Source organism: Periophthalmus magnuspinnatus, chromosome 13 (assembly GCF_009829125.3).
Source record: "Periophthalmus magnuspinnatus isolate fPerMag1 chromosome 13, fPerMag1.2.pri, whole genome shotgun sequence".
Lineage (NCBI taxonomy): Eukaryota > Metazoa > Chordata > Actinopteri > Gobiiformes > Gobiidae > Periophthalmus > Periophthalmus magnuspinnatus.
The window spans coordinates 4,114,011-4,128,316 of NC_047138.1; the positions used below are offsets into that span (position 1 = coordinate 4,114,011).

The 14,306-nt window shown below is 40.1% G+C and overlaps 1 protein-coding gene across 1 annotated transcript in view; it reads right to left on the minus strand.

Annotated features, from left to right (window-relative positions):
• Positions 1-272: 272 nt before the first annotated feature.
• Positions 273-14,306, minus strand: part of kcnj5 (potassium inwardly rectifying channel subfamily J member 5) — a 29,942-nt gene continuing 15,908 nt past the window's right edge. Inside the window, exons 3-4 of the mRNA XM_033977605.2 lie at positions 13,057-13,930; positions 273-2,232 (exon numbers count right to left, since the gene is read on the minus strand). Of these exons, the coding sequence (XP_033833496.1) occupies positions 1,844-2,232; positions 13,057-13,930 (1,263 nt within the window). The 3' untranslated portion in view covers positions 273-1,843. The remainder of the gene's footprint in view (positions 2,233-13,056; positions 13,931-14,306) is intronic.

Below are 14,306 nucleotides of genomic sequence, written 5' to 3' on the forward strand. Positions count from 1 at the left end.
TTTTCAGCCCCCTGTGATATTTTCTTCCTTTATCTTTTCAAATATGGACAGATCATGCCTGTCCGTGATTGGCTAATCCACCTGTCAGTCACGCAATCTGAAAACGGAGAGATTCACCGGTGACAGACAGTGTGTATTTTGGATCCCAGGCAAACTCATGACAGGTTTGCGTCACTAATCTCTGCCTTGACTCAGACTAAAAGACATGATCCGTGCGCAGTTACTCATCGCTCATGCAAAACTCACAGCATTTAACACGACCACGTTGTTCTTGGACATATTATGTTTAATCCCATGAGAACACACGAAAAAACAAACATACATCAGCAATGGTAATAAAACCTTTCTCTCTCACATCGTTTAGCAAGATGCACAGTGAAATTATAACATTGGCCAAGCATCTTTTCCCAAATGATACTATTAAAATAAACAAACTAACTGGGTAAGTTAAATGTGTTTTTCTTAATATGTGATTATTTTACATTAATAACTGCATGCCTAAAAATACCCTGTTCTTCTCGTATTAAAACGTTTATGCAATAGGGGCGTTAAGGGTTCATGCATGCAAGTTTTTCTGTTTTTATCTGAAAAACAAAACAAAAAATAACCCGAAATGTAATTGTTAAATCCTAAAATGCCGTCTGTGAGTCCAAAAAATAAAATAATCTCAGGACTGATTATTGGCAATAGCGATTCTTCTTCAATTCTTACATTGAATAATAATTATAACAATAAAACATACATATATCGTTTCATTTGTAATTAAATATTCTTTTGAGCAATGTAGAAAAATGAGGAAGAGTTCAAGTAGTTTTTTAATATATAAAATATGAACATCTGCATTTAAATGTCATTTGAATGAGAAGTGACATGCATCAGCGGGGACCAGTGCTTTGTCACTGTGGAATATTATTTTCTCAGTAAAGTGTGCTTTAGGTGCCAATATGACACACAGCTGTTTGTATCTGTGTACTAGCTGCAGGTATAAACAGAAATATATAAACAAATAGCCCTATGACCAAGTTCATCCGATATTATTCTATGCAAAATTACACTGACGAACTCATAAACACTGAAGCTCGTGATCGGGTCGTCTCATCCAACACTGTCCAAATCCATAAATGTTTTCAAATCCAAGTCAAGATTAAGAATAAACCTCTATCTTTTCAGTCAAACATGCCAACCGGGTGGAAGACTAGACTAAAAACATAAAAAAACAAAGTGAAAAACATGAGAAACACGTCGAACATACAGGCCATTACACATAATAACGTGATCTTTAAAAAAAAATCTGACTTTCGTATCCGTTTTCTGACAGCAGCGTGGTTCAAGTTGAGTAAATATCGTCAATAAACATGTAACAAAATGTCGTACTTCGTATAATCAAGGAAAAGATGAGTTTCCACAAGTCAAGGGACAAGAGGCACCGCCCCCTTCGAGATTTAGACAAAACGAGATACAAAAATGAAAGAACCAAACACATAGACGATACTGATAGTAAGTCCTTATATTACTCAGATATGGCTACTAGTCTCCACTCAAGTTTACATAATAAAACTTGGAGTGATTTAGCAGTAAGTGGTCTTTGCAATTATAAAATCTGAATCAGCAGTCTTTCATTAAACAGTACATATGGTAGATATCTAAGTATGTGCTAGTGTGTGTGAGCAATCTACAGAACTATAGATTGGCTAGTTGTGTGGCGTATTGCATGGGGTAGAACAAAGATGTCTTCCAAAGCACTGCAATGAAACAAGCTGATTAAATTAAGCAGTGTATCCTGTGTCCAGTGTCCTTTTGTCCTCTGTCTCTCGCGTTTCCTCGTTTGTTTTTTTTATGTCTCTCACTTGTTCAGTCCATCTGGCAGAGCGGACACTTGCTCCAAAGCTGCAGCCGAGCCATTGCTACCCCCTCTCTCCGCCCCGATCTCCGTCTCCGCCTTCCCCTCTTCCTGGTTTAGTGGATCCTGATTGGACAGCAGATTCAAGGGGTCAAATGTATGTGTTTTGGGTTCAGGGCTGAGCAGAGATAGCTGAGGTAATAGCGGGCCCTCACGTAGCTTAGCGGCTAGCTCCTTGGCGCTGCATGCGGGGGTGTTGGTTTCGTAGACGTCGTGGAAGTTGTTGTAGTCCACCTCGTAGAAGCCGTTCTCCAGAGACAGGACGGGGGTGAAGCGGTACCCCCACAGCACCTCCGTGTCCAGGTACGAGCTGCGGGCCTGACAGGTCATGCCTACAGCGGAGAAAACACAAAGAACGATGCGTGTTATTGTAAAACCCTGCTTGAAAAACAATACACCTTATTAAATCCACAATAATACAATAAATATATGACTTCTATGTATTTCATTTGCATGTTTTTAACCTCCTAATTCAAAATACACGCTAATAATTATAAATTCTTGGTAGAAAAGTAATCATCAAAATAATCAGTCATAACACTGCTACTAAAAAAAACTATTAAAATGTTCATAATTTCTTCCATTTGTATGCGGCATAATTTAGAATCAACCAAAGATCATGACGATAATTATAATGCTCAAAATCATAATTATGTTTTGTTTTGTCTGTTTTTGTCAACAGAATGATCAAAAAACAACTGTATTATTTTAACTTTAATTTTAAAAGCTATTCAGGAAAAGTCTTGGGTTCATTGTCAAAGATTTGCATTTTTATATTAACTAAAAATCAGTTTTCTGTCCTGCCCACTTTGATTCCTACTAGATTCCTATAGAATAATCATTTATAGATGTTCAAAGCAGTTTCTTTCTCATCCAAAACACGCTGAGACAACACTTTTTCTGTACATCACTATTTACTTCCTCCCACTCCTCCCATTCGGACATAAAATAAATTGTGTTTTGTCAGTTGCTTTTGTTTGCTTGTGGCACAAAAGATGTATTACAATTGTTTTTTTTTTAATATATATGCTACAGTTTTGTGCATTACAGCCTGAAAATACTCATTCAGCCCTCACTTTAACTGTCAGGGGATAGATGTGAATGTAAACAACGACTTAACGATTTATCTGGACTTTTTAGGTAAAGCCCAACTCAAACTGAACGACGTGTTTCATCCTGAGCTTTTTTAAAACATAAATTGATAGAATTAGGTCATTCTCAACAAGAAATAATCCTGTATAAGATTAAGAACAAACTATGCAATGATGTAAACTGCAAAACATGATATTTCTGTATTAGTTTGCATACAGTCTTCTTCCTTATTAGAATAACAATGTATTTTTGCTCTGCTTTCGTAACCACAACCTCGTCAGTGCCATCTTTACAAGTAACATCTGACTCACCACCGGACCGTCTCTCCAGCTGTTTCATTATGTAACATGGCTTCCTTTGAATGCACTACTAACTAATGATTTAAAGCTTTGCTACTTCGAACGGTCTTCACGGACGCTAAATACATTGTGAAGAAAGTCTCTCTCTTTTGCATCTCTTCTTCAGCTTTTGAGTGGCCTAGTTTCCACATTTAGCTTGCAAAGTGTTTATTTTAGCAACTATATAGATCCCAAGTGACAAGAATTGAATATTGTTTAAAATAGTGTACGGAAATAGTGTCAGGAATGTGCCGAATGTGTTGTTATCGGCTGAATATATTGGAATAGTTGTTGCGTTTCGTGCACGGACCAAACTGACCGAGGTTCATTAAGTGTCATTATTTTACCTGGATAAATCGAGGGTGCAGTGTTGTCTTTTGCACCCCTGTAGACCCGGGACTGTTCCCATATAGCGTTGTTATTCTCAGGAGCGTGAATAGGCTTGTTTTCTCCCACTGTATTGCAGAAGTCTATTTCGTACTCGTATTATAACTCTGCTGCAGGCTGCTCTGTTAGAGACACTTGGCCTGTAGTGCGATTTGGAGCTTTGACACACCATGACTAAGACCAGCTTTTGGAAATAAACACTTACTAAATGTACTTTTTCGACAGCTACCCTTTATATTTTGAAGTAGTGGTTAAAGGTGCACTTTGTAACGTTTCTTTCCTGGTGGTGGGTCTGGCAACTTTGAATCGCTTTTAATGTTTCACAGTATGGAGAGAGGAGGAATAGTGCATATTTTTGAGCAATAAAAACAGCCGTAATCCAATAAATGAAAGGTAGACGTGCTGAATGTCATACTGTGGAGCATTTCAGGCGAAGTGATGACATCTCTATGCAGAAAGGCAGGCGGGGGATGCCCAAAAAAGTTACGTAAAAGAAGAAGAAGAAAAAGATTTGTGTGTTTTGTGTTGTGCATGTAAATGGTAAATTTGTCTACAGTTGTCCCTCATTATATCGTTGTTCAGCTTTCATGGTTTCGCTGTTTTGCGGATTTTTTGTGTGCAATTTTTCATATTTTTTTTACAGCGTGCATTGTGTTCTGCGTCCTGATTGGCTGTTGGACTGTAGACCATTGTGTTCTGCGTCCTGATTGGCTGTTGGACTGTAGACCATTGTCCATCAGTCTCCTCCGTGCCGTGTCTCCTGTCCAGTACAGAATGTGTTCAGACAAATTTACAAAAATGTTGGATCGCAGTGTGACTCTGAAGTGCTGTGTGTTTGCGATTTGTTTTCTCCCCAACAAAACCCACAATGTCGATGAAACGTTCTGCACCGACAAAGACGCCTACGAAGGTTTGAACTTTGAGAGAGTTTAAACGAGAGAGAAATGTGAGAAAATGTTAATCCCTGTGTGAGAAAAGTGTATAAAGTGTGCGGTGAGGGGTTTTACAGACAAAAACATAGAGAATAACTGTAAAAATAAAGCTAATACTTCGGATTTCGAGTATTGTGAGTTATTTTTAGAACGTAACCCGCGCGATATGGCGATTTTCCACCTTCAAGGCTCTCAAAAACAAACACCAGTTTACACAGACACTGGGACGAGGCGGGTTAAGCGTCTTGCCCAACGACACAACAACAGCTTTCATCCGAGAGCGAGATTCGATCTGCCAACCTCGGGATCAGTGGACAAACGCTCTCCCAATTCAGCTCTGTCGCCCACTGTACTACTATGATTAGATTTGTTATGAAATCAGGATTCAGATCACAAAGTGCATTTGAGAGAAGGCGGAAATCACATCAGCTAAACTAACACACAATTCTCATGCATTTCAGAACATGTTTGTAGAAGTCTAAACTCCAGTATTAGCAGACAAGATATTTCTTTACAGAGAAAATTGTGTTGCGAAAATAATTGCTGCCTGAAGACCCATTTTGAAAGCTCTGGTCACGTTTTACTGCAGAACTTCCTGACAATATTTACTCCAAAACGGTTTTATTGCCTATATACACGTACATGCTGTTATAAATCTGTAGTAAACTTTTCCATCTGTCAGAATACGTATAGTAAATGCTGGCGGCAAGTCTGACATGGAAAAAACAACTTAAAAATAATTGTGTTTAGTGTTGCTCGAAGCCAGTGGAAGGGTTTAGATGTCAGAGTTTTCCTGCAGGTCTATTTGTTTGACTGTTGCTACCATTCACGCCTTTACGACGGTCACCTGCTATGACTCACCAGGTCCCTGCGCTAATAATTGTTGCTGTTGTTGCGGTTCAGTTCGTCCAGGCTGTCTCACAAATGTTGGTCACTAAATATCAGCTATTTTTGCAGATTTAATTGTCACAGTTCTGCATGTTTTTTCCTCAGTCCGGCTTTATTTTTCAGCCCGTTCCGGCCCTTCTTTTGTTACCTCTCTGCTTTCGCTGCAGCTGCATCTCATTTGTTAATCAGCCCAGGGTCGTCTATATAAACTGCTTCTGTTCTGTCAGTTCTTGCTGGATTGTTGAACAGTCAAAAGCAACTCTCAAGCCCTGTGTCTGAAATACCCTGTTGCATTTCTGAAATCCTGAACGTGCATTTATCCCTGTTTGAGCTACGTGTTTCTGAGTTTATTTCTCCAGCCTGTTTTTGAATTCCAGTGTTGGATGAATTTTTTGTTGATATTAAATAAGACCTCTTCCCTCTGTTGTTTATTTGCCCGATTTACCATATTCTGAATTACCTGTTAAAAGGACACGTTCTGTTGTAGTTTCTAAGACGTTTGACTGCTCTTTTTGTTGCATTTGAGTCCAGTTTACCAGCGTGACATTAATTGGATAGCATCTGCAGATATAGTTTCACTTTCCACTAGTGTCATGGTATTTTTTCCTATTGCTAATGCTAATGCTGTGGGACTTGAGTAAAGGCAAGAAAATAAACAAATTGGCAAATGCGGAGATCGGGTTCAATATTCAGCAGACTGTTAAATCTTCATTGTCGGTGAAACCCAAGTGTACTGAGTAAATAAAGACTAATTATTAACCAACTACACACTTGACCTGCCACAAAGTTTTATATAGAGACTTCCAGGAACCACTCAGCAGTTTTGTTTGTAGGGCAACAAAATAATGCAAGGTTTTCTGGATTCTAAGAAGCGACGTCATGCTAAGTCATATATAAACACAGAACAACTAGTGAAAATATGAATTGTTTTAGCAACAGCAGAGCAATGTCAGTCGTCGAGTTAAGGTAATACATTTGTAATATGATGGACACTGCATCAGAAAAAAGACATAATGCGCTTTTAGTAGGGTAACTGTTTAAGAAGTCGTTTTATTTCTCTAGATCGCACGAAGCGTAAAACTGCGTCTTGTATAAACCATATAAAACCATCCAGTTGAACATCCACCCTTTTCGCTTCGTAACCGCGGGAACACGGTGAGGATTGGTCATTTTTGTTCAAGGACACTGACGCCACGACACCGGCAGGACTCCGGCTGACTGTACTGTGACGCCAACTGTGATTTAATATGTGAGCGGAGAGTCCAGCAGCGCGAGCAGGAAACGTGATGACTACTGGTGCTTTGGAGGAAAAATAAAATGTAAATGAAATAGAGCAGAAATGTTCACATACATGAAAAACGGTGCCTGGTTACGTTAGTGAAGCTTGGTTGGTTTTGTCATTTTTTTTTTTTCCTCCTGATTTGGAAATCGTATCAGTGAAATCAAATAATGGAAAAGAAAATAATAGAGTAAGAAAAAACAGTGCAGGATTAAGGGTGTGTAACGGGATGTGCTTGTGTCTAAATGTGTAGTGCAGTGTTGGAAGTCCGTCAGTTCGTAAGTTGTGTTAGCTAACAGTCAAAGTACGTAGGTTTTTAGTCTAGTGATTATTGAATTATCTCGTGTAAATAAAGAATCGATCGCAAAGGAGCTAAAGGAGCCAGGTCTGTTTGAATACTTTGCTAATGTTGTTGTGGTCATGGGTGGAGTAAATCTGGGCCCTAGGTAAAAATGCATATTACAGACTTTGTGAGGGCCCCCTCCATGCACTGGGCCCTGGGTAAACAGTACCCTTTACCCCCCCCCTAGTCCCCATGTCCCTGGTTGAAGGCCTCTGCTGTGTTGGATTTTGCTCTCATTTCTCCCTCACTGATATACAACTTCAGATTTATTGTTAGATTTGTACTTGCTGTAGTTTTATTACTTTTACATGGTTTGTTACTGTAGTTTTGTTTGTTTATAACTTGGTCCGGGATTAGTAGTGCAATAGAGGGTTAGTCCAATGCGGGATGTCCTGTTTCAGGGTTAGAGTTAGACACTTTAGACCTCCTAGCACCGTGCGCTTTAAACATTTAAAACTTAACACACTTTAATCCAGTTACGCTTTGTACCTTACAGAACAACTACAGCACTTTAAATTGTGTCTTGCACAGCACAAATATAGAATTGACCTTATTTATGTGGTTTGTGCCTTTATAGTAATTGTGATTGCGTGATTTAAATTGAGTTAAATTCTGTATTTCAATCCTAATTTGTTGTGAATTTATTTGACTTTATTGTGTGTTGTGAATTTATTTTATTTTTGTGCCACACCATAAAATGTAAGTGACATTGAAAAAAAGCTTTTTAACGTGATTCTCTAAATAAATAACCTTTGCACATTATGCTGTCATTGTTCTTTGATTTTCCAGACCTGCCTGTTTATATTAAAGTAACTTCTTCTGGTTACAGGTGAATAAGTTTTATTATTTTTACTAATAATGTCATGTCAGGTGAGGGTATGAGTTATAGCCAGTGGTGGAGTGGCAATCGGAAACATGGGAGATTTCCCGGTAGGCCGACAGGATATGTGGGCCGGTGTTGAGGCTTGTTTATTAATGCCAGACAGGAACCATGCGAGAGGAGCTGCATCGTGGGCCGCAAAGCGTTGCCAAGTTGTGTGTTTATTCCCTTGTAGGCCAAAACCTTTGGAAAGTTCCTTCAGCACATTCAGTTATGTCAAGGTGCTGCTAACATCAGCCAAACCTTTAGAGTGGCCCTTTCCAAATAAAACAATCTGCTTTTACACACTGCAGAATGGGCCTTATTGTGAAAAGATTTTAAAATGACAATGCATTAACTCGTAATTTATGCATTGAATGGAACATTTTACTTGAAATAAAGCAGTTTAAGAAGAGATTCCCAAACTTCCCCCAGACATTTCCTCCAGCTCCTCTGGTGGGACCTCAAGGCCTGGGTCTCTCCCGGGGCCTCCCCTGGTGGGACATGCCCGGAACACCTTCTCAGGGAGAAATCTGGAACAGATGCCCGAGCCACCTCAGTTGGCTCCTCTTGACGTGGAGAAGAAGGGGCTCTACTTAAAGCTCCTCACTCTATCTCTAAGGGAGCACACCTTGAAAGAAACCCATTTTGCCCTCTTGTATCCATAGGTGAGGTTTGAGCACAGACTGACCTGTCAATCGTGAGCTTTGCCTTTTGACTCAGCTCCTTCTATACCACAGCACCGATCCACCTGCCAATCTCACACTCCTTCCCTCGCTCATGAACAAGACCGAGATACTTGAACTCCTCCACTTGAGGTAGGGACTCTCCACCCCCCTGGAAAGGGCCTTTTTCCGGTCGAGAACCATGGCCTCAGATTTGGAGGAGCTGATTCTCATCCCAGCCGCTTCACACTCGGCTGCAAACCGTTCCAGTGCCTGCTGCAGGTCCTGGCTCGGTGAAGCCATCAGGACAACATCATCTGCAAACAGCAAAAATTTGATCCTGTAGTCCCCGAACCGGTGACAAAGGACAACCCTGGTGGAGTCCAACATGCACTGGGAACAGGTCTGACTTATTACCACAATGCTCCTGCTCCAGTCATACAAGGGCGAGACAGCCCTTAGGTAAGGGCCGTGGAACCCATAGTCTAAGAGCATCCCCCACAGGACAGCGTGAGAGAAACGACTGAATGCCTTCTCCAGATCCACAAAGCACATGTGGACTAGTTGGACAAGCAGCCGATGGTGAGTACGGAGATGTTCCAGTGTTCCTCAACCGGGACGAAAACCTACACTGCTTCTCCTGAGTCTGAGGTTTGATCATTGGTCAGATTTTCCTCTTCAGTATCCTGGAATAGACCTTAGGCTGGGGAGTGTGATATCCCCGTAGTTGGAACACACCCTATGGTCCACCATCTTAAACACCACCTCAGTTTGCCAATCCAGAGGCATTGTTCCCGACCATCACGCGATTTTGCAAAGGCAAGCAAACTCTTGGCCAGCAGGTACCCATCTGCTGCCTCAGGAGTGTCACAAGCCAATAAAGCTCAATAGAACTGTTTTTTTTCGGCCTGACGGCATCGATTACTACCGGTGTCCCCTGGGATCTGGGAGAAGTGCTCCCCGAGGTGTGAGTTAACGATTCCAACAAACCCTCATGATACACTTGAGTCTGCCAGGTCTGTCCCACTTCCTTGGTGATGGGTGTAGATGGAAGAGATTTCAGAGCCCCACTCTGCCCCTGGACATAGCTAGAGCTAACCCTCAAAGATGTAATGTTTTGGTTTCTGATTAATACAATATGCTTTTCTTACACGACCATCCATTTCTTTATCTAGTCACTTTGTCTTTATTTTATTATGAATGGTAGATAGACTTTTTTTTTTTTTTTAAGAGAAGACACTACAACCTCTGGTCAGTTCAGTTTTCTAGCGTATAAGCTTTCATGTGGAAACATCAAAATTCTCCACTCTACACTGAAAGATGTTTTAATATTTAATTTAATCATCTTACATCCATACATCTTAACTTCAAAGGCTTTTTTTCAAAGGTTTTCTCAAAATGCATTTTCTCCCCATGGGACATTAGGATCCCTTCTTAAAGTAGCACTTACACAACAAAGTCTGCACTCTAGTGTTCAACGAGAGTTTGATGAAACGTACAGAAGATATTTTTTATATATGTCTGATTTATTCAAGTTTATTCATTTAAAATGAGGCAAAATTTGTATTTTTAGGCACATTTTCAGTCAGATCTAGTTCAGTCAAATACTAAATAAAATATCCCAAATTCCCACTGTATATCCCCCCCCCCAAAAAAAAAACAAAAAAAAACACAAGACACAACCCAGCTCTTTAATGTTTGTTTGTTGTTGTTTTTTTGCAATTTTTTTTTTTTTGGCATTTTTTTTTTGGCATTTTTACACCTAAAATGCCTTTAAAATAAAAAAACAACAACATTTGCCTGGGATCCAGAATACACACTTCTTTAATACTTTAAGAAGATATGAGTCTGGTCACAGGTGAATCTGTTTTCAAATGGGTGTGATTGACAGGTGGATGATCGGGGACATGCATGGTCTGTCTGTATCGGAAACAATCACAAGGGGCTGAAAAACATTGCAGATTTCTGCAGAAGCAATGGGAGCACTAAACTATGTAAATCTAAGGTGAGATAAAATTTATTTTATTTATAAATTGTAGGTGATCAATGAGCTCCTTTGTTTCACATGTGTCATTGGAAAAAAAGAAAACAAAAAAAACCCTGATTGCACGATCAGGTTTGACGGGGCTTGAGACGCAACAGAGGACGTGGGGATCAGACTGATCAATCTGATCAGTCTGTATAAAAAAGACAGACAGACATCAGTCTGGATTTGCCAGGCAATAAAAAACATCACAAGACGAAAAATTTGAAATAATTTTTTTTTTGTGTTCATGTGTGTGTAAACTGCAGCAGAAGTTTCAACTTGGAACCTCTAGATTTTTTCCTATTCACCTGCCGTGTCTTGCCTTTTTAAAACCCTGTATCCATTAGGGGGCCACAGCCTTGTTTCCTGTTTAGAGCCACTAAATGCGTAGAACCGGCCCTGTGTCTGTTTCTTTGGGAAAGGAGGCAGGTGCGTTTCTTTTCATCACCATTTCCTCTGATTGAGAAGTTTGCTCAAGGCTCTACATTATTGACAGTTTATGAAATGCCTTATGTAGCACACCTGACGGTCTCTAACGACTCACTATGTGCCACAGCACGGGGATGGAGCATAAAACACATTTCATTTGTGCGATGAGAGTAATAATCAACACCAGATACAGCTCTATAAAAATACAATGTCAAAAATATTTACTGAAATTACTTTAAAAGTCTAGACAATTTCAAACTATTACTTAAAGCCACAGTATGTCATTTGTGGCCTAAAAAACACAAATAAAAGCACGTTTTCTTTTCATTTTGGTTCTAAGGACAAAAACAGATAAATAAAATGCGTCCTTACTCTGAGCAGGCTCGGAGCTCCACAAATCTGACTTTTATTTGGCCTGGAGGAGTCCCTCTTCCTGCTTGTTTCCATTTTAATGTTGTTCCTTTGGCTATAATTTTCCACATGCCATAAAATAAAAAAAATCTCCATGGAGAATGTTCCAAAGTTAGATTTTAACCTTCTATGGAATCAAGCAGGTGAGGTGCCATCTCCAGAAAATAACATACTGTACCTTTAAAAGCTCTAGGTATGTAAGAATATGTTTTGAGATAATTTGCACTTCAATCACACTTTTCTTCTTTTCTTAACAGGAGCTTACACTATAAACATTATATTACAATATAAAACGCTTTAGTTTACTTACAAAACACACTCTTCAAAACCCTTTGTAATAGAAAACCAAATAGATTTCTGGCCATATCTAGATAAATAATTGTCCGTCCGTGTGTGCATGATAAATGTAACCAGCCTTCGGCACTTTTCAGGACCATCTGTCATGTACTCAAAACACAGATGAAGAGGGTAGCTCCACATCCATCCATTTCGAAATAAACAATATCAAAGACGTAACCTTGGAATGGCAACAGTGTGGATGTGGGCTGCATGCGAGTACGACGAATCACTCTCAAATGTAGCAGCGAGACACTTCACCACTCCAGCATTATGAAATTGATTATTGGAAATGTGAAGGGGGAAAAACATTGGAAATTAATAACCCAGTGTTTAAGTTAAATAATCTGCCATATAAACTGTGTCAAAAAGAGGCCATTGTCTCAATACAATAACAATATAATTTACAGTGTCGCTCTCAGAGACTCACCAAACTCTTAAAGTGGTGTACTTTTATCAACAAGTTCTTTCTTTCCATTCAGGCAAACACTTCCGCACATTTCCTGTTTGTCCATCTCATATTTATCGCCCTTCAATTATACATGATGTACAAAGTGATTCACAGGATTCAATGCACATTTCTCCTCTGTTTATGTAACAGTTTGTGCATCTATTTTTCTTAATCCATTTAAAAATATTCCTCAGCTACTTTCAAGTCTGTAAAGGTTTTCCGAGCCCAACACGAAATTATGCAGTAATTTATCAACACCCCTTTAAAGATGTGGTATTTTAACAATTGCCATATAATTTTTGACCTCACATTCCGAATCAAAAAACACACTTCTACAAAACGTGTGGGTCTGGAACTAAATCCTGTCTTCCCGATTTACGATGGATGTGATTGACAAGCGGAGCAATTAGGGAAATGCATAGTCGGTTTGGGTCAAAACAAACATGGCAGCTTACAAGGAAAAAACAAAACAACACGGAATTGACGTTGTAAACTCTTGTATCTAAGGTAAAAAAAATAAAATAAAATGCAGGAGAATATGACTTGCACATTTGAGAGAGGTACGTGCTACAAACTGGCAGCTATCCCAAGGAACGACAGTTTGATGCACTTTACGATCTAGTTCTAGACCAGTCGTCATTTGAATTAAAAAGTAGACAGACAAATGCGTGGCTAGAAAGCACAATGACCAAACTTTCACAGCTACAAAAATGTACGTACCCGTCGCTTCCACCATTCCTTCCAGGATGACCACGATCTCAAACTCCTCCTTCTCCATCTGAGCCATGGACAGCTCCCAAAACGGGCTCTTCTCGTTGATCTCGTGGGATATGATGAGCGGAGACACCAAGAATAGCCGATCATCCCCGGTGTCAAATCCAATGTTAATATCGGTCTGGTTCAGCGGAATGAACTCTCCTTCTTTAGTTTGCTGAGATCGGATCAGCTTCGCCCGGATCGACGCCTCTACGATATGGGAATTCCTCAGATCTCCCACCCGGAACATCAGGCACATCTTATTGTCCCGTACGGATATAACAGCATTGTGCGAGAACATTAGAGTTTCTGCGCGGTTCTTTGGCTGGGATATTTTGACAAACATGCAGCCCACCATCATGGCGTTCACGATGGATCCCAAAATGGCCTGCACTAAAAGCAAAATGATACCTTCGGGGCATTTTTCCGTGATTACCCGATACCCGTACCCAATGGTCGTCTCTGTTTCGATGGAGAACAAGAACGCAGAGACAAAACTGTTGAGGTTCTCCACGCAAGGGGTCCAGTCCTCCTCGCCGGCGTGTAACAAGTCCCCACGAATAAGCGCAATCAGCCACCACAGGAAGCCGAAGAAAAGCCAGTTGACGACATAGACCAGCGTAAAAATGAAGAAACTAAGTCGCCAGCGTAAGTCCACGAGCGTAGTGAACAGGTCGCTGAGGTACCGGTAAGTCTCTTGGACGTTGCCATGGTGGACGTTGCACTTTCCATCTTTCTGGACGTAGCGTTGCCGTGGTTTCTTGGCGGGGTCTGTGATCAGGTGAGTGCGGTCCGTCGGGATCTGAGGCTCTCGTAAGTGTTTGGGTAGTTTCTTCACCTGTCAGGAAAAACAAAGTAGTGTAGTAAAGATTATAGTGGTAAACAGACTGATTAGATGGTCACTCTTTATAATAGCGACACTATAGCCTTAATTAAACACGAGAAAAGATTTATTTCATTCAGTTCAAACCAAATTCTAGCTCCTAACCCTTGAATCAAGTAGTTACCGAGCCTGAATCATTCTTAATAAACAATCCATATACAAATTAGATTATTGATCGTAACATGGTCTTCTAGAATGTTTGTGTTTTTGGAAAATTGTAAAGAAATGTGGCATCTGCTTGAGACCCAGACGTCCTGAAGAGCAGAGACAAGACCCTTTTTCAATACTTTTGGTCAGGAGTCAGGACTACCAAAGGAATTAGCCTACTGCG